General features: G+C 45.3%; 1 protein-coding gene across 1 annotated transcript in view; it reads right to left on the bottom strand.

Moving 5' to 3' along the window:
• The window catches only part of LOC145349305 (sialic acid-binding Ig-like lectin 14), a 75,826-nt gene extending 56,776 nt beyond the window's left edge, over nt 1–19,050 (bottom strand). Inside the window, exons 1-7 of the mRNA XM_080197806.1 lie at nt 19,002–19,050; nt 13,380–13,745; nt 12,046–12,339; nt 9,884–10,165; nt 4,672–4,768; nt 2,111–2,195; nt 589–696 (exon numbers count right to left, since the gene is read on the bottom strand). Coding sequence (XP_080053932.1) covers nt 589–696; nt 2,111–2,195; nt 4,672–4,768; nt 9,884–10,165; nt 12,046–12,339; nt 13,380–13,745; nt 19,002–19,050 — 1,281 coding nt within the window. The remainder of the gene's footprint in view (nt 1–588; nt 697–2,110; nt 2,196–4,671; nt 4,769–9,883; nt 10,166–12,045; nt 12,340–13,379; nt 13,746–19,001) is intronic.
• Nucleotides 19,051–21,012: the final 1,962 nt, after the last annotated feature.

Raw genomic sequence — 21,012 nt, 5'->3', positions numbered from 1 at the left:
TGATTATTGATACTGAACGGTGTTGTGTTTGATTATTGATACTGAACGGTGTTGGGATTGATTATTGATACTGAACGGTGTTGGGTTTGATTTCTGATACTGAACGGTGTTGGGTTTGATTATTGATACTGAACGGAGTTGGGTTTGATTATTGATACTGAACGGTGTTGGGTTTGATTATTGATACTGAACGGTGTTGGGTTTGATTATTGATACTGAACGGAGTTGGGTTTGATTATTGATATTGAACGGTGTTGGGTTTGATTATTGATACTGAACGGTGTTGGGTTTGATTATTGATACTGAATGGTGTTGGGTTTGATTATTGATACTGAACGGTGTTGGGTTTGATTATTGATACTGAATGGTGTTGGGTTTGATTATTGATGTTGAACGGTATTGGGTTTGATTATTGATGTTGAGTGGTGTTGAGTTTGATTGTTTGTAACGAATAGTATTTGATTATTGATGCTGAATGATGTTGTGTTTGTGTTTGACTGTGTAATCCATTGCAAGCTTAAGACTGAATTTCAATAACGAGGTACTAGAGCAGCTGAGAGGTTTGGTATCCTGAGTTGTGTGACACGCCTTCTGATTATCCATAGCCCCATGAAGCTTACAGTTTTCATAAATAGGATCATGATATTCCTCAATACGATCATTGGATTTGATTTTCTGTTTCACTTCCCGTGTCTTCTGTAATAGAAACAGAAATGGGCACAGTGACAATCAGAATCAGAATCAGCGTGCATTTTGTTGCTGGTTGGTTTGATTATGTGTGGACATAGTTCCAGGGTATTATAATCCCAGCCCACAACACTGTGGCTCTTAAGACATCTTCAGGAGCCATTTTGCAGTCTCTTGCAGGGCGCCACAGCATCCGTACATATCCCAGCCAAGTAATCCCATTGATTTTCAGTGCAGAGCTGTTTACAATATCAAAATCTTCATCTCCATGTCATTAGCAGACCTGGGACTGAAGTCCTGGACCCACTAGCATTTTCCCCCCGCTGCCAGGAATGGTTCAGTGCAGCAGGGGTTCCAACTGCTCTCCACAGACGGGGAACAGGTGGCAAACCCCGCTGGAGGGAATGGAGGCTTTTGAAGAATCCCCAGACGTCAGGGATAAGGAGGTCTCCCTTGGGTAGTTCCAGCCTAGCAGTGTCAGCCTGGCACCCTGGCACTGTCCAAGGGCTAAATGGGTAATGCACAAGGTGCACCTTAGCACTGTGCACCAAGCATTGGGCAGGGCCAAAGGGGTGGGGCCAGTGGGGGGCAGAGCCTATTGGGATGGGGAATCCTGCTGCCACACTACATTTGGGATTCCTGGCAAAGGGAGGGAGGATGGTGACTAGGGCTGGCCATTCAGGTTCTGGGTGGGGGTGTTGTTGCTGCAGGGGTGGTGGGAGGGAGGGGAAATCAGGAGATCGGGGCTGGATGATGGAAGTTCGGGTTTGGCCAGGAATGGTGGGGACATCGGGGCTTGCCCGGGGAGGTCCGGGAGGAGAGCAATGGGAGGGTGCAGGGCTAGCCAGCGACTAGGAGGCCGGCAATTCCAGGACAATCTCTGTGCAACGATCTCGATCTTACTGATCGGCGCCAGTGCAGTGGCCCACTCAGCGCTATTCTGCCAGACTCTCTGGCGGGAATAGGCCCCGTCCCCATATTTTCAGACTGAATCACATTAGGGCACTCTATGATGCACAAAATATCGGAGATTCATTCTGAAAAACATGCTAAAAGAATCAACAGGGGTTACTCCTGTTTCCATGCAAACTGGGGGCATGGAATTTTTTTCGGAGAATCCTGGCCCCATTTTGCTACTTGTCTTTGTGTGAAGAGAGGCTACCTGACATCCTTTAGTCACCTCAACCCCCTCCCTGATTAGATGACCCCTTAATCGTCCAGACTCAAGATTAATCTGTGCAACCTGTCCTTGTAATTTAATTAGAAAGATATTCTAGGCAACAGACCTGAGGCTCACACCCATATTTCCATAATTAGTAATCTTTCAAAGGCATCAATCCTTGGAATTTGTCATTATAAAGTTACAACATCAACAAAGAATGATGTTGGTTCTGAAGTGATTTCAAATCATTACGTCACTTACCAAGTACCTGTTCCACTGCTCACTCGTGGAATTACTGCTGGCCCCTTCTGTTTGGGCTGAATGGCCTTTTCCTATGCTGCGACTTCTGTGTATTTAATTAGAAAGAGTTGTGTGTCACTGTGAGTCATAGAATCCCTACAGTGCAGATGGAGGCCATTCAGCCCATCGAGTTTGCACCAACCTCAATCTCACCCAGGTCCTATTCCTTCAACCCATGCATTTAACCTAGCGAGTCCCCTCTACACTGAGGGGCAATTTATCATGGCCAATCCACCTAACTCGCACATCTTTGGACTGTGAAAGGAAACCGGAGCATCCGGAGAATATCCACGCAGACGTGGGAGAATGTGCAAACTCCACACAAACGGTGACCCATGGCGGGAATTGAACCTAGGTCCCGGGCACTGTGAGGCAGCAGTATTCAGCACTGTGCCATCAGGCTGCTCAGGCACTTGTACCCCATTTCCTGAGTCAAATCAGGAAATGGGGTGCAAGCATGAAAGGACTTTAGTCTTTTGTTTTCAGCAAACTGTTAACCCTTTGAGTCCTAACATTGCATCGTGATTCCAGTGTAAAACTGGACAACTGTTAATGGAGTTTTAATTCACTGCTCTATCCAAATGGCGAGATGGATTTTCGGAAGGAACAGATGTTGCTCAAAGCTATACAATATGTAGGAAACTGTACAATATGTAAGAGGACAGGAGAGTAAGAGAGAATGAGAAGGAAAGCACTTGTTGTGGAAGGAGAGATAGTGAATGGGGCAGGTAAAATGAAACGTCCAAACATATGAACATATGAACAAGGAACAGGAGTAGACCGTTCAGCCCATTGAGTCTGTTCCTTCATTTAATAAGATCTGACAGTAATTTCAAATCTGCACTCCGCCTGCCTCCAATAATCTATCGCTCCCTTGCTCCCCAAGAATCTATTCATATCTATTTAAAGACATTGAGACTCTGCTTCCACTACCTTTTCAGGAAGAGAGTTCCAAAGACTCATCACCCTCTAAGGGAAAGAAAATTCACATCACTTCTGTTTTAAATTGATAACCCTGTTATTTTAAAACAGTGTCCTCTAGTTCCAGATTCTTCCACTGGAGAAAATGCCCTCCCTGTTGAGATCCCTCAGGATTTTATACAAGTTTCAATCAAGTCGCCTTTTACTCTTCTAAACTCCAACAGATACAAGTCTAGTACATCCAACCTTAACCCACCCAATCCAGGTTTGAGTCTGGAAAACCTTTTCTGAACTGCTTCTAACACATTTACATCCTTCCTTAAATAATGTGATCAATACTGTATACAGTGCTCAAGACGCGCTCTCACTGGTGTTCCATATAACTGAAGCATAGCCTCCGTACGTTTTGTATTCAAATCCTCTCACAATAAATGGTAACATTTCATTTCCTGATTACTTGTTGTACCTGCATACAGGCCTTTGCAATTCATGCACTAAGACAGCCAGATCCCTCTGCAACTCTGAACTCCGCAATCTCTCAGCATTTAGATAATATGCTTCTCTTTCATTCCTCCTGCCAAAATGGACAATTTCACAATATTTTTCACATTATGCTACATTTGCCAGATCTTGGCATACTCATTTAACCTATCCATATGTTTCTGTAGCCACCTTGTGTCCTTTTCGCAACTTACCTTCCTACTTATCTTTGTGTCGTCAACAAATTTACCAACTACCCCATCCATCCCTTAATCCAAGTAATTTAACTAAATTGTAAACAGCTGAGGTCCCAGCATTGATCTCTCTGGCAGACTTATCGCATTTTGCCAATCTGAAAATATCCATTTATGCCTACTCTCTGCTTCCTGTCAGCCAATCTTCTATCCATGCCAATGTGTTTTCCCCATACCATGAGCTCTTATTTTCCACAATAATCTTTGATATGGCACTTAACAAAATGTCTTCTGGAAATCAAAGTACGGTATATCGACAAGTTCCCCTTCAACCACAGCACATGTAACCTCCTCAAAGAACTCCAATAAGTTGGTTAAATAGAATTTTCCTTCCATAAAACCATTTGCCTCTGCCTGATTACCTTGAAATTACCAAGTGCTCTGCTAATAGCTTCTTTAATAATAGTTTCTAATATTTTTCCTGTGACAGAAGTTAGGCTAACTGGCCGGGAGTTTCCCGCTTTCTGTCTCCCTCCCTTCTTGAATAATGGAGTTACATGTACTATTTCCTAATCTCATGGGTCCTTTCCCAAATCTAGTGAGTTTCTGAAAATTAAAACTAATTTATCAACTATCTCACTCAAGAAAGAAATTGCATCTAATGAAGAAGGAAGGGTTTACATGGATGTACCCCTTTCACAACCCAAGACATTGTAAGCTATTTTGCAATCCAGGCCAACTCTGCCAATTACAGTGCTGACTGCATTGTTGGGTGAGTTATGAATCAATGAGTGAAAACCAAAGCTTTTCAGGAGCTGTAAAGGATATAGGGTTGTGAAAGGTGCTGTAGAAATGCAAGTTCTTTCTACAAAGAGAGAAGATTGAAGTAAACATGATCAGATCAACAAATTAAGCCTTTGCACTTACTGTCGCATACACTTGAAGATAAAGAATCCACTCAGTCCAACGCACAAAGAGATCCCAGCACCAAGCAATCCAGCTTTCCATTCTATGGAACAGTGACCTGTAAAAACAGCCAGTGAATAACTCCAGTACAGTTTTAGAATGGTTCTCAGATGTACATGTAGTGATTCTGAATTTGTGAAGTGACATATGGCTATACATGTAAGGTCTTTGCAGCTAACATTTATCAATGTAATATTTTTATGTAATATCAATCCAGCACATGGATGGAAAAGATAAGGCTGAAGCATTTGCAAGCACCTTCCAGAAGTGCCAAGTGGGTGATCCATTTGGGCTGCTTCATGAGGTCCCTGGCATCACAGATGCCATTCTTCAGTCAATTTGATTCACTCCAAGTCATATCAAGAATCAGCTGAAGGTACTGGATACTACAAAGACCATAGGCCCTGACCACATTCCACCAAAGGTAAATGTTATGTCTACAGGAGTAGGTAGGTAAGAGGCTGGGACTCCCCAAAACCTGTCCACGTCTACAAGGCACAGGTCAGGATTGCGATGGACACTGTCTATTTGCCTAAATGAGTGCAACTCCAACAACATTCAAGAAGGTCGACACCATCCAGGAACATTGGGTCCAATTTTCTTTTTTGAGACTAACTGGTCCCATGGGTGTTGGCAGCGTCTTTCAGGTGGGATTCGCCCATCTGAAAGATACTATTAAGCTCAGTTCAATCATCCTGCTGCCTGCCCTGCTGCTCTGAGACTGTGCAGCCATTTTTAAAGAAAGGTCTTTGTGCTTGGAGACAGGCCCCACTTCCCATAAAAATTACATGGTGCCTCCCGCACTGACCAAGGGAACACTACCAACTCCTCATCAAAGAGGGGCATCTTCCCCCATACCCACAAATAACAGGCAACCCACCACAGCAGGCATCAGGAGGATTCAGCTAGACCCTCTCCATTCAGATCCTTCCCCCTCAAACCCCCACACACCCAGCTTCCTTTCCCCCTTAACCACCCCTCAGCTTCCCTTCTCCCTCATATCCCCAATTCAGGCCTGCTTCCCCCCTCAAATCCCCACTCGGCTCTCTAGCCTCCAGGCCTTAAACATAGGCCCCCATCCCGCTCAATCTCGCTACTCAGTCCCCCTTCAGGCCACATGTCTTGGCCATATTGATGGTGCACTGTCCCAAGGCACTGCATGTTGAATTTGTTACAAATCAAAGGCAATCCATTGGAATGGAGAGAGTTTCAAAGAATTCAACTAGCTAGAAAGCCTCAGAAATTTCAAGGCTGAATGCACAGCTTTGCAGACTAGAACCTCCACTGCAATTAGGGATGGGTAATAGTTACTTGCCAACAATGTCCACATGCCATAAGCCAATCAAAACAGAATGTTGAATTCTGTATATATGCACATTTAGAAGTCTCACAACACCAGGTTAAAGTCCAACTGGTTTATTTGGTAGCCAAAACCACTAGTTTTCGGAGCACTGCTCCTTCATTTGGAGAGTGGGGTTTCAGTTCACAAACAAGTCATATAAAGAAACAAACTCAATTTACAAAATAATGGTTGGACTGCGAGTCTTTACAGGTAATCAAGTCTTAAAGGTACAGACAATGTGCGTGGAGAGAGCATTAAGCACAGGTTAAAGAGATGTGTATTGTCTCCAGATAGGACAGTTAGTGAGATTTTGCAAAACCAGACAATTTACAGATAGTGTGTCATGAACCCAAGATCCCGGTTAAGGCCGTCCTCATGTGTGCGGAACTTGGCTTTGAGTCTCTGCTCAGCAATTCTGCACTGTTGTGTGTTGTGAAGGCCGCCTTGGAGAATGTTTATCCGAAGATCAGAGGCCGAATGCCCATGACCGCTGAAGTGTTCCTCAACAGAAAGAGAATACTCTTACCTGGTGATTGTAGAGCGGTGTTCATTCATCCGTTGTTGTAGCATCTGCATGGTCTCCCCAATGTACCATGGCTCAGGACATCCTTTCCTGTAGCGTGTCTTATAGATAACGTTGGCCGAGTTGCAAGTGTACGTACCGTATGCCTGGTGGATGGTGTTCTCATGTGACATGATGGCATCCATTTCAATGATCCAGCAATTCTTGCGGAGGTTGCTGTGGCAGGGTTGTGTGGTGTTATGGTCACTGTTCTCCTGAAGGCTGGATAGTTTGCTGTGGACAATGATTTGTTTGAGGTAATGCAGTTGTTGGAAGGCAAGAAGTGGGGGTGTGGGGATGGCCTTGGCAAGATGTTCATCTTCATAAATGACATGTTGAAGGCTCCAGAGAAGACATTGTAGCCTCTCCACTCTGGGGAAGTACTGGATGACAAAGGGTACTCTATCTGCTATGTCCCATGTTTGTCTTCTGAGGAGGTCGGTGCGGTTTTTTGCTGTGATGTGTCGGAACTGGCGATTGATGGGACGAGCGCCATATCCTATTCTTATAAGGGCATCTTTCAGCATCTGGTGTTGTCTTTTGCGATCCTCCTCATCAGAACAGATCCTGTGTATACGGAGGGCTTGTCCGTAGGGGGTGGCTTCTTTAACGTATTTAGGGTGGAAGCTGGAGAAGTGGGGTTCATGGGCTTGTATTTCAGTGAAATGCTGAAGTGACTGTTCTTGATGGAGATGCGTGTGTCCAAGAATGCAACCGATTCTGGAGAATAGACCATGGTGAGTCTGATGTTGGGATGGAACTTGTTGATATCATCATATAGTTGCTTCAGTGGCTGTTCACCATGAGTCCAAAGGAAGAAAACGTCATCGATGTATCTAGTGTATAGCATCGGTTGAATGTCCTGTGCGATGAAGAAGTCTTGTTCGAGCCTGTGCATGAAGATGCTGGCATATTGAGGTGCGAATTCGGTTCCCATGGCCGTTCTGTGTGTCTGGATGAAGAATTGGTTGTTGAAGGTAAAGACATTGTAGTCCAGGATGAAGCGGATGAGTTGTAAAATTGCATCTGGAAACTGGCAGTTGTTGGCATTGAGTACTGAGGCAGTTGCAGCAATGCCATCATCGTGGGGGATGCTGGTGTAGAGTGCCGAGACATCCATTGTGAAGAGGAGTGCTCCTGATTCAACTTCTCCATGTGTGCTGAGTTTCTGTAGGAAGTCCATAGTGTCGTGACAAAAGCTGGGGGTTTTTCGTACAATGGGTTTCAGGATGCCCTTGACAGAGCCAGAGAGGTTCTTGCACAGGGTTCCATTGCCCAATACAATTGGATGGCTGGTTGTGTTTGCCTTATGTGTCTTCGGGAGGCAGTAGAGATCTCCAATGCAGGGAGTATGTGGGATGAGAGCACAAAGGGTGTTTTGAAGATCTGGATCAAATATCTTGGTCAGTCTGTTGAGTTGATGGGTGTGTCCTTTGGTCGGATCTGTGGGTAACTAAACAACTGAACAACGAGGAACATTACAGAGCCACATCTCTACTGCCTCCCACATCTCTACTGCACAGGATCTTCAACCGATGCTATACACTAGATACATCGATGACATTTTCTTCCTTTGGACTCATAGTGAACAATCACCGAAACAACTGTATGATAACATCAACAAGTTCCATCCCATCATCAGACTCACCATGGACTACTCTCTGGAATCGGTTGCATTCTTGGACACACGCATCTCCGTCAAGGATGGTCACCTCAGCACTTCACTGTATCACAAGCCCACAGATAACCTCACAATGCTCCACTTCTCCAGCTTCCACCCTAAACACGTTAAAGAAGCCACCCCCTATGGACAAGCCCTCCATATACACAGGATCTGCTCAGATGAGGAGGATTGCAACAGACACCTCCAGATGCTGAAAGATGCCCTCATAAGAACAGGATATGGCGCATGACTCATCGATCAATAGTTCCGACACGCCACAGCGAAAAACCACACCAACCTCCTCAGAAGACAAACACGGGACACGGTGGGCAGAGTACCTTTTGTCATCCAGTATTTCCCCGGAGCGGAAAAGTTATGGCATCTTCTCTGGAGCCTTCAACATATCATTGATGAAGACGAACATCTCGCCAAGGCCATCCCCACACCCCCAGTCTTGCCTTCAAACAACCGCACAACCTCAAACAGACCATTGTCCACAGCAAACTACCCAGCCTTCAGGAGAATAGCAACCACGATACCACACAACCCTGCCACAGCAACCTCTGCAAGACAGGATCATTAACACGGATGCCATCATCTCACATGAGAACACCATCCACCAGCTACATGGTCTGTACACTTGCAACTTGGCCAATGTTGTCCACCTGATACGCTGCAGGAAAGGATGTCCCGAGGCATGGTACATTATGGAAACTCTGTAGACGCTACAACAACAGATGAATGAACACCATTCTACAATCACCAGGTAAGAGTGTTCTCTTTCTGTTGAGGAACACTTCAGTGGTCACAGGCATTTGGCCTCTGATTTTCGGGTAAGCATTCTCCAAGGCGGCCTTCATGACACACGACAGCACAGAGTCGCTGAGCAGAGACTGATAGCTAAGTTCCGCACACATGAGGACGGCCTTAACCGGGATCTTGGGTTCATGTCGCACTATCTGTAACCCCCATGGACTTGTCTGGGCTTGCAACATCTCACTAACTGTCCTGGCTGGAGACAATACACATCTCTTTAACCTGTGCTTAAATCCTCTCCTCTCATATTGTCTGTACCTTGATTACCTGTAAAGACTTGTATTCCAACCATTATTTTGTAAATTCAGTTTGTGTCTTTATATGCCCTATTTGTGAACAGAACTCCCACTAACCCGACGAAGGAGCAACGCTCCGAAAGCTAGTGGCTTTTTCTACCAAATAAACCTGTTGGTCAGTGGGACTAGGCAAAAAATGGTTCGGCACAGACAAGAAGGGCCAAAAGGCCTGTTTGAGCTGTAATTTTCTATGGTTCTATGACATTAACCTGGTGTTGTGAGACTTCTTACTGTGTTTACCCCATTCCATTGCCGGCATCTCCACATCATACATGCACATTTCATGAACCCCTTTGCTGCTGCATGCTCATTCTCTGAGGTGATAGAATTCATGCGTGCTATCGAAGGAGTCTTGGTGAGTTATTGTAGTGTGTCATGTAAATAGTGTACACTGCTGCCACTGTACGTCAGTGATGAAGGGGATGGGGAACTGTTGAAGTGGAGTGTGTGTGTGAGTCTGTGTGTGTGTGATGTTGACACTGGTGTACACTCACTTTCCACAGTGATGGTTATGAACCCCTCCATTGTTCCATGTTCATTCTCTGACACACACTGATAATCACCAGCGTCTCTGGATGTAACATGAGGAATGACCAACCACAGCTCATTGTTGGAACTTGTTCTGTTCATTACGTTATTAAGATGTTGCCATGTCAGATTAGAAGCTGGGAGACTCTCGACAGAGCAGATTACCACTGTAGAATTCCCCTCGATTATACTGATCGATGAAGTGGTAACCATATCAAAAGACGTAATTGTGAGATTCTGTGGTGCGTCTAAAAACAAACAAATGTCAATTAACTTATATTGTCTGTGAAGCAGTTTGAGATTCAGAGAAAGTTAAAGGTGTGATATCAATTTAAATTCCTTGTCCACAAATCATTTAATCCAGGCAGACACTTCACATCAGTACTGAGGGAGTACTGTACTGCCGGACGGTCACCACTGAGGGAGTGCCACACTGTTAGAGGGTCGCTACTGAGAAAATGTGCCACACTGTCAGATGGTCACGACTGATGGAATGTAGAACAGTGTGAGTCTCAGTGCTGAGGGTGTGCCATACTGTTGGAGGGTCATTACTGAGGGAGTGCTGAACTGTCAGGAGTCAGTACTGAGGGAGTGCTGCACTGTCAGGGGTCAGTACTGAGAGAGTGCTGCACTGTTAGAGGGTCATTACTGAGGGAGCGCTGAACTGTCACAGGGTCAGTACTGAGGGAGTGCTGAACTGTTAGAGGGTCAGTACTGAGAGAGTGCTGCACTGTCAGGGGTCAGTACTGAGAGAGTGCTGAACTGTCAAAGGTCAGCACTGAGAGAGTGCTGCACTGTCAGGGGTCAGTACTGAGAGTGCTGCACTGTCAGGGGTCAGTACTGAGAGTGCTGCACTGTCAGGGGTCAGTACTGAGAGTGCTGCACTGTCAGGGGTCAGTACTGAGAGAGTGCTGCACTGTCAGGGGTCAGTACTGAGAGAGTGCTGCACTGTCAGGGGTCAGTACTGAGAGAGTGCTGCACTGTCAGGGGTCAGTACTGAGAGAGTGCTGCACTGTCAGGGGCCAGTACTGAGAGAGTGCTGCACTGTCAGGGGCCAGTACTGAGAGAGTGCTGCACTGTCAGAGGGTCAGTACTGAGGGAGTGCTGAACTGTCAAGGGTCAGTATTGAGGGAGTGCTGCACTGTCAGAGGGTCAGTACTGAGAGAGTGCTGAACTGTCAGGGGTCAGTATTGAGGGAGTGCTGAACTGTCAGGGGTCAGTACTGAGAGAGTGCTGCACTGTCAGAGGGTCAGTACTGAGGGAGTGCTGAACTGTCAGGGGTCAGTATTGAGGGAGTGCCGCACTGTCAGGGGTCAATACTGAGAGTGCTGCACTGTCAGGGGTCAGTACTGAGAGAGTGCTGCACTGTCAGGGGTCAGTACTGAGAGAGTGCTGCACTGTCAGGGGTCAGTACTGAGAGAGTGCTGCACTGTCAGAGGGTCAGTACTGAGAGAGTGCTGCACTGTCAGAGGGTCAGTACTGAGAGAGTGCTGCACTGTCAGGGGTCAGTATTGAGAGAGTGCTGCACTGTCAGAGGGTCAGTACTGAGAGAGTGCTGCACTGTCAGAGGGTCAGTACTGAGGGAGTGCTGAACTGTCAAGGGTCAGTATTGAGGGAGTGCCGCACTGTCAGAGGGTCAGTACTGAGAGAGTGCTGAACTGTCAGGGGTCAGTATTGAGGGAGTGCTGAACTGTCAGGGGTCAGTACTGAGAGAGTGCTGCACTGTCAGAGGGTCAGTACTGAGGGAGTGCTGAACTGTCAGGGGTCAGTATTGAGGGAGTGCTGAACTGTCAGGGGTCAGTATTGAGGGAGTGCCGCACTGTCAGAGGGTCATTACTGAGGGAGTGCTGAACCGTTGGAGGGTCAGTACTGATGGAGCATTGAGGCAGCTTTGAACTGTCAGAAGACTGCCAGGGGAGACTTTAATCTGGGGTCCCGTTGCCTTTTGCCTGGAAATAAACGCTGCAGTGTAAATGCTCAAAACATTTTCTTAACTTTGTCCTGATTAATATTTTTCCCTGAAAGAGAAGATCTGATTCATTCCACAATTCACATCTTCTTATGGGATGTTGATGTATACAATCTAGACAATTACAGCTAATCTCGAATGAAAGATACCTGTACTTACATTGCACAGTTAATACAAGTGTCTGCTCTGATGAAACAGATGGGTATCTCACTCTGCAGGTGAGAGTTTGTCCGTGGTGTTTGACTGATGGAATCAGAGTCAGAACGGAAGTATATATCAGAGCAACACCTTGCTGAGTTACAATGTTTGACACTGATTTAAATACGTCAGTACGAGTGTCCCAGCTTAGGACAGGTGCTGTTCCATTGCACGTTGTGTTGAAGGTGCAGTTTACATCCATACGCTTTCCTGCAATCAATTCAGCAGGTAATATTATGGGTTTATCTGTGAAATCTAATGCACAAAGAATGGGTTATTTATGTAAAATTACATGAAGTATCAGTTCAAATAGAAATCACAGTCTCTGAAAAGAGACCACTTTACAACATTGACATGAGAACTGAAAAGTTACAATGATCAGGAAAGATTGAGCAAGCTGGGATACTTCCTCGAGAAAAGAAAAGGCTGAGGGTGACTTGATGGAGGTCTTTGCAATGATAAAAATGTTTGATAGATAGACATAGAGAAAATGTCTCCGCTTGTGGGGAAGACCAGAACTGGGGGCCATCAAAATAAGATAATCACTAATAAATCCAATCGGGAATTCAGGAGAAACTTCTTTAAACAGAGAATGGTGAAAATGTGGAACTTGCAACTACAGGGAGTGTTGAAGTGAACAACTGATGTATATAAGGAAGAAACTGGATAAACACATGAGGGGAAAACGAATACAGAGCTATGGTGGTTGGGTGAGATGATGACGGCTGCAACAAGGCTGCTGTGGTGCAGACATTGGAGGAGCAGATGGGCTGAATGGCCAGTTTTTGTCTATGGACAGTGTGTAACTCTATGTAATCTCAGGTACCTTCATATACGAGGAAGTACTTTTGACTTTCAGAGTTGTTTGAGTGTCTGTCACTGAGACTAATACACTTTTACTCTTAGTCCTGACAATGAAGGATGAGGTTGAAGAAACAGCTCACAGGTCAGCCAGAACCAGTTCATCGTTGTCTCAGAGATCATAGCTAGGATTAAAATTAACCTTGTATAACTAGCCTTAGTTTCTAAGATTTTTAAACACAATTAGATTGGTCAATGGGAGTGAGTATCCTGATAACATTGATGGACACAGTCAAAACATTTAATCATCGATATTAAAGTGACTATTAGAGGTTGCTTTAGGACTGAACAGAAGGCCATCTCCAGTTAATTGATAATCAGACACTGTGTTATCATAAGCTGTATTTTATGTTAACATGTAAATGTAATAGTTTGGGTTATTTCCCATTGAGTGTAGAATGTGAAATGCTGAGTGATTATAACACAGCACTTACCAGAAACATGAAGCCGCATAGCGGGCAAAAAACTATAGCTATTCCTCCCGTCAAATTCTACTCTGAAAGAATAAGATCCTCCATCCTCCTGTCTGATGTTGTTTATAATCAGGGAACAGTCTCCATCTTTCAGGTCACCAGACAGCCAGGTCCGACTGCGGAACTGTGGAAGCTCGTGATTGTGATCCTTGGAGTGAAAGACTATAGATGATCGTCCATCTTCTTCATGTCTAAACCAGACTCCAACTCGTGGTTGGTTTACTAAATATGATGGATGATTGTAATGACATGGAATCTGTACACACAAACCTTCCTGTGCTGTCACCTCTCGAGGGGTGATGCCTTCCCACTTTTGTGACAGTCCAACTGGAAAGAGAAATATCAACAGCTAATCTTACACACAACACAATTACTAGAATTCAACTGCCACACCTGCCCCTATTCCCCATTGGCCTCGGGCGGGGTTTTACGAACATCGCCCGATCGAGGTTGTAAAATACCAGCCAGTGCCTGTTTTATTTTCTGTCTTTGGGTCCTCATTGGAAAAGGAATCCCTTTAAATTCTCACTGTCTATGAAGTTTTCTGAGCCAAACCTATATTGTTCCTATTGTTGATTCCAATTGGTCAATTGGTCCAATTGTTGACCAATTTATCTACTCAACAGTGACCCCTATTCCAGTAGACACTATGAAACACAGAATCGCAGAGTTGTTACAGCACAGAAGGAGGCCATTTGGCGCATCATATCTGCAACAGTTCTATAAATCAGCATTATGACTTGGTGCCATTCCCATACCTTTTCCCCATTCCCTTGTACATTGTTCCTATTCAAATAAACATCTAAGGCCTTCCTGAATGCTTCGATTGAACTTGCCTCCACCACATTTCCAGGCAGTGCATTCCAGACCCAAACCACTTGTTGTGTGAAATAGCTTTTTCTCACATCACATTTGTTTTTTTTGAAGACCACTTTAAATTTGTGCCCTCTCATTTTGATCCTTTTATTAGAGGCCTGAGTTTAATTACTTCCACCCTTAGCCAATCTACTGCTGTAATCCTGACCTCCAGCAGTATTGACTATTCTAATGCTCTTATGTCTTCTGTAACTTCAGCCCCTCTAAACTCTATTTCCTATATCCTCCTTCTGCACTGTAAGATTCTATCATTCTATTCTATGAACAGTTTCTCCATATTTACCTTGTCCTGCCCCTCATAATTTTGCGCATCTCTATCAAATCTTCTCTGAGCTTTTTCCTCTCCAAGGAGAACAGTCCTAACCTCTCTAATCTATCCTCATTACTGAAGTTTCTTATCCCTGAAATCATTCATGTGAACCTCTTCTGCATTCTCTCCAATGCGTTCACATCCTTCCTACAGTGTGGCACCTGGAACTATACACAATATTCCAGCTGAGATTTCACTAGTGCCTTATATAAGTCCAGCATAATCTCCTTGCTTTTGTTTTATTATCATTATTAATAAAGGATACTGTATGGTGTATTAACTGCTCTCTCCACGTGTCCTGTGCTTTCAATGATCTATGCATATATGCATCCAGGTCTCTCTGCTCATACATTCCCTTAAGAATTTTACCCCTTATTTTATATTGTCTGTTCATGTTCTTCCTTCGAAAATATCATTTCACCTTCCACCTATCTGCCCATTCTACCACATTTTCTAAGTCCTTATGATGTTCTTCACTGTCCCCACAGTTTACAATGCTTCTAAGTTTCATATCATTCACAAACTTTGAAATTGTCCACTGCAAGCGAAGATCTGGGTCATTAATACGTATCAGAAAAAGTAAAGGTCCCAAAACTGACATCTGCGGAACTCCATTACAAGCCTTCCTCTGCCTGAACAATATTCATTCACTGTTACTCTCTGCTTCCTATTATTCAGCCAATTTTGTATCCATATTGCTACTGTCCCTTTTATTTCATAAGTTATATCTTTTCTCACAAGTCTGTTCAGTGGCCCTGTATCAAATACCTTTTGAAAGTTAATGTAAACCACATCAAAGCATCACTGTCATCAACCCTTTCGTGATATCTCCAAGAAGTTCCAATAAATTAGTTAAACATGATTTCCCCTCTAGAAATCCATGTGGGCTCTTCTTAATCCATCCAATTTTCCATGTGACTACTAATTTTATCCACGAATAATTATTTTAGAAGCCTGTCCACCACTGATATTAAACTGACTGGTCTGTAATTGCTGGGCTTATCCTGGTAGCCTTTTTTGAACAAGGGCGTAACTTTGGCAATTCTCCAGCCCTCTGGCACCTCTCCTGACCAGGAGATAATGGCCAGCGCCCCTGCATCTTCCACTTTCATTTCCTTCAATATCCTTGGATGCATCACATCTTGTCCCAATGCCTTGTCAACTTTAAGCACCAACATTCTATTCAACACTTCCTCCTCATCAATTTTGAATGCTTCTAGGGACAGAGCTTCCTCCTCTGTCACCATGACCTGGGTAGTATCTACCTCTTTGGTAAATATAGATAGTAAGTATTTATTTAATACCTCAGCCAGGCCCCCTGTCCCCATGTGTAACTATCCTTTTAGGTCCATAATTGGCTTTACTCCTACTTTTTCCATTCTTATATGTCTATATGTCCATTGAAGACTTTGGAATTCCCTTTTTTTGCTGCCTACCAGTCTTATCTCCCAACCCCTCTTTGCTTCTTTAATGAGCTTTTTCAACTCACTCTGAATCTTTTGCATTTATCTTGGCCCTCAGCTGTATTTTTGACTTTTTTCTTAGTCGTGTACAGGAGCTGCCAGAACTTCTTATGTACATGGTCATCAAGGACACCAGTAATATCCATGATTTCCCACATATTATAGGCCACACATTCCATTCAGCCAAGCTATCCTACCATGTCTTAACTTTACTTCCTTTATGTTAACTTTGTTTGACTTTGGATTACTTATATTACTTCACTGTAATGGTGCTGACTTTCCCTTCTGCGTGTTGCTACTTGGTTAAATCCAAGGGAAGTTACTGATTTAAAAATATTACACTTTTCTAATTAGCAGCAATCTAACGACATACCACAAGAGCAGTTTCTCACCAACTATGAACGCTCCCTCACAGGTTTACTGCTATTCTAGCACCCAAGCTAAGTCAATGGCAGATTTTCTCATGTCCTGAAAGAACATTAGATGGGTTTTCCAATTCCACCAGCTATTGTGGTGAGATCCGAATCAATGAACCCAAAAGATTAGCCTGGCTCTTTCATTAGTAGTCAACTTCAGCACCATAGCACCGTTCTGCTGCACCCTCCTCGCACTCACCACCACCCCACCCCCCACCTCAGCCCACACCCTCCCAACCACCACTAGCAAAATACTGTAACTGTTGAGAGAAAACACAGATATACAAACTAACATTTGACACTATTATACACCGTATCTTGCACTCTTATCAAAGTTTCTAGCATGGTTAGAGTGGACAGGAAGTGTGATGCTGTACAGCTTGTCTATTCTAGGAGCTGCAATGTTGCAATCATGGTAAATTTCCGACATGATCAAGGTGTTTGTCTTGCATGTGGGCAGAGGTGTGCCGCTGCTGACTGCCCACATCCACATGCCAGTCAGCAAGGGGCTGCTCCTCAGGTAAGGTGAGGAGTTTCCATGCCGTTATCGGACTGGACAGACAGAGCACCAGCTTGCCCTCACTTTAGATATAAAAACATTCCCTGCCATTGGAGAGAGATCGAAGATCCCACGGCCACTATTGGAAGAAGAGCCGGGGGGGGTGGAGGGGGCAACCTCCCCAGTGTCCCGGGGCCAATGTTTCTCCCTCAAACCAACATCACTAAAAACAGCTGATCTGGGTGGTGATAGTAAGAAGTCTGACAACACCAGGTTTAAGCCCAACCAATTTATTTGACAGTAAACTCACAAGCTTTCGAGGTTCCCCTCTTCATGACGAAGAGGGGGACCTCAAAAGCTTGCGAGTTTACTATCAAATAAATCGGTTGGGCTTAAACCTGGTGTTGTCAGACTTCTTACTGTATTTACCCCAGTCCAACGCCAGCATCTCCACATCATGACTGGGTGATGATCACATTGCTGTGTGTGGGATTTTGTTGTGTGTAAATTGGCTGCTGCCTTTCCAACATTAAAACAATGAGCACACTTCAAAAAACCTCCTTTGTTGTGTGTGAAACACTTTGGGATGCCCTGAGGGGAGAAAAGGGGGGCAAGTGCTCGAGAGATTTGGGGCGGGGCAGTGGAGAAGGGGGGTCTGTGATTCACTGTGGGACATCCTGAGGGAGGAGAGAGGCTGGAAAAGTGGGGGGGGGTCTATGATTCACTTTGGGACAACCTGAGGTGGGGAGAGAGAGGCTGGAGAGATGGGGGGCAGAGAGGGGGAGGGTCTGTGTTTCACTGTGGGACATCCCCAGGGAGGGATAGGAGCAGGAGAGATGGGGGGTGAGGCCTGTGATTCACTTTGCGACATCCTGAAGGGAGGAAAAGGGGCTGGGGAGATGGAGGAGAGAGTCTATACTTCATTGTTGGATGTCTTTAGGGGTGTGGGGCTGGAGGCTGGAGAAATGAGGGGGAGGGCGGTTCTGTATTTCCCTTTTGAACCTCCCGAGGGGGGTATAGGAGTGGGAGAGATGGGGTACAGGGTCTGTGTTTCTCTCTGCGATATCCTGAGGGAGGGATTGGAGCTGGAGAGATGGGGCGCGGGCTCTGTTTCTCTTTAACCCAGTTAAGGTTGTAAAGAGATACGATGTAGTTGTTAATACGGTTTCATTAGCTCAGATATTAATATCTTTCTGAGTCCATTTTGATTAGAAACTGTGAAGACAATTTCATTAAAACTCACTTTTGTATCAGTTGTTTGTGATAAGGTGTCTGGTCCAAAGATGTGCGGGTTAGGTTGATTGTCCATGCTAAAATTGCCCCTTAGTGTCCTGAGATGCGTAGGTTAGAGGGCTTAATGGGTAAATATGTAAGGATATGGGGGTAGGGCCTGGGTAGGATTGTGGTCTGTGCAGACTTAATGGGCCAAATGGCCTCTTTCTGCACTGTAGGGTTGCTATGATTCTATAAAATCAGCAAAGGGTACAAATTCCAGATTATCTCTATCAGAGCCCAAGCATTGTGATAGACCACCCCCCCATTTTTATTCCTCCTCTAGTCAACCCTTCAACGCTTTGTCACTCACTGACTTACACTGGCTCCCAGTCTAGCAACACCTCAAGGTTAAGGTTCTCATCCTCAATTTTCAATCCCTCTATCACTCCTCTCCACACTTTATTTGCTCCAGTCCTAAAACCTCCAAGATTTCTGTGCTCCTCCAACTCTGCTGTTTGGCTGGGAGTCAGTGTATATCAGTGAACACAGGAGTGTTGGGAGAAGGGGATTTGATGTGAGTTTGTACATTAACCTCAGGTGGGATTTTATGACTTCGCTCATCCCAGAACTGTAAAATCCCTCCCCAGGTCAATGACCTTTCCATGATTCGCCCCTCACCCTCTCCGATTCCCATGAAGGTGAAGTTCTGGCTAGTGTCTCTGTTGAATTGGTTCCCAGTCAGATCTCATTAAGAACCCTCTTTTACAAAAAGCCATAAATCTGTCCAAGCTATGACAATATTACCTTGAAGAAGTGAAAGGAGGATGTAAAATTTCCCAACATTGTTCCGCATTCAAATATTGCATCAGTTCCTCGTTCTCAGATTCTGAAAGAGAAAAGAGTTACTGAGTCCTGACCCCTTGTCCGACAGATTTCGAGATCAGAGTTGGCTTAAGACAGTGGGCAGAACTCCCCCCAGTCCCTGCTGTAGGTTCAATGAATTGATTTCACATTGAAGGGCTGGTGTTCCTCTCCTTCAACACCAAGGTCCCGCACGCCAGTACCTGCAGTCCCCTGGTGCCGCTCCCGCTGGGGAGGATCAAATCAGGGCCGGTGGGGTGGGTGAATCCCAACAGATAGCTCGCCTGTCGAATTCTGTCTGACCCCATTCAGCAGAACAGAAGGAGTCCGCTTTCAAATGCACAAGTCATTGGATTTAAAGCACATCAATAAGTGAATTCCAATCATGATGTTACTTACCCAGCACCAGTCTGGAGAGTAACTGACAGCAACCTCTTGTTGAGCTGAGTGATCTCACCACATGCTGCTGCCTCTTTTTCATCAAAAAAGGAAGTGGTTTTGCTTGTGAGAGACCAAACCCTCCAGATTCTTCAGACAGCCCTCTCTCCCCAGAAACATCTCTCACCTTCTCCCCTCCCGCTCACCCCCTCTCCCCTCAAACTCCTCATTCACCCCCTCTCCCCTCAGACCCCCTCACTGCTTCTCTCTCCTCAGAACCCCCACTCAACCCCCTCTCCACAGAACCCCATTCACTCCCTCTCCCCTCAGACACCCCACCCAACCCACTCTCCGCTCAGACCCCCATTCACTCCCTCTCTCCTCAGAACCCCCACTCACCTCTCCTCAGACCACCATATCCCACTCTCCTCAGACCCCCCCCACTCACCACCTCTCCCCTCAGACCTTCCACTCACCACCCTCTCCCCTTAGACCCCCACTCACTTCACTCTCCCCTCTCTCCCCACTCACCCCCTCTTCTCTCAGAACCTCCATTCACCCCCTCTCCCCTCAGACCCTCCCACTCACTCGTCTCCCTCAGACCCTCCACTTAGCTCTCTCCCCTCAGACCCTCCACTCACCCCCTTCTGCCTCAGACCCCCCACTTACCCACTCTCCCTCAGACCCCCCACTCAACCTTGCTCACACCTCAGACCACCACTCACCACCTCTCCCCTCAGTCCCCCACTCACCTCAGACACTCACTCAATCCTGCTCACCCTCAGACTCCCTACTCACCCTTCTCTCCTGTCTGACTCCTCCTCACTCCCCTCATCCTCAGACACACACTCAAGTCGCCTTTCCCCTCAGACCCCCACACAGAACCCCTTTCAGGTTACAGATCTTGCCAGTGCCAGTGATGCACTGTGCCTTGGGCTTAATTATTGATATTGAACAGAGTTGTGTTTTATTATTGATACTGAATGCTCTTCACTATTCTATTCTCCTTGCAATACATGACAACATTCCATTTGCCTTCCTAATCATTTGCTGTTCCTGCAATTTAATTGTCTGTGATTTACGAAACAGGGCAAACATATTCCTCTGCTCCTGAGCTCTGCAATCTACCTCTACTGAATTAAATGCTGCTTTTCTATTCTTCCTGTCAAAGCGAATAAGTTCACATTTTCCCACATCATTTTCCATCTGCAAAATTTTTATGCACTCACTTAACCTACCTACATCCCTTTGCAGACTCTTATGTCCCCTTCACAACATACTCTCCTACCCAACTTTGTGTAGTCAGCAAATTTAGCATCCACACATTCAGCCCCTTCATCAAATTCATTTATATAGATTGTGCAGAGTTGAGAAACCCCTCAAACTCCCCACTGGAGGAAACCCACACAGACAGTGACCCAAGCCAGGAATTGAACTCAGGTCCCTGGCGCTGTGAACTGCTAACTACTGTGTGACAGTGCCACCCTATACTTTGCTAATGTGAAAATGACACATTTATCACTTCTCTGTTACCTGTTACTAACCAACTCTCTGTCCATGCTGACATGATACTGCA

The sequence above is a fragment of the Carcharhinus amblyrhynchos genome, chromosome 10 (genome assembly GCF_965287045.1).
Source record: "Carcharhinus amblyrhynchos chromosome 10, sCarAmb.v2.hapA, whole genome shotgun sequence".
In the NCBI taxonomy this organism is placed as follows: domain Eukaryota; kingdom Metazoa; phylum Chordata; class Chondrichthyes; order Carcharhiniformes; family Carcharhinidae; genus Carcharhinus; species Carcharhinus amblyrhynchos.
The sequence above is the reverse complement of the archived record's forward strand: the minus strand, read 5'-3'. Positions and strand labels throughout refer to the sequence as shown.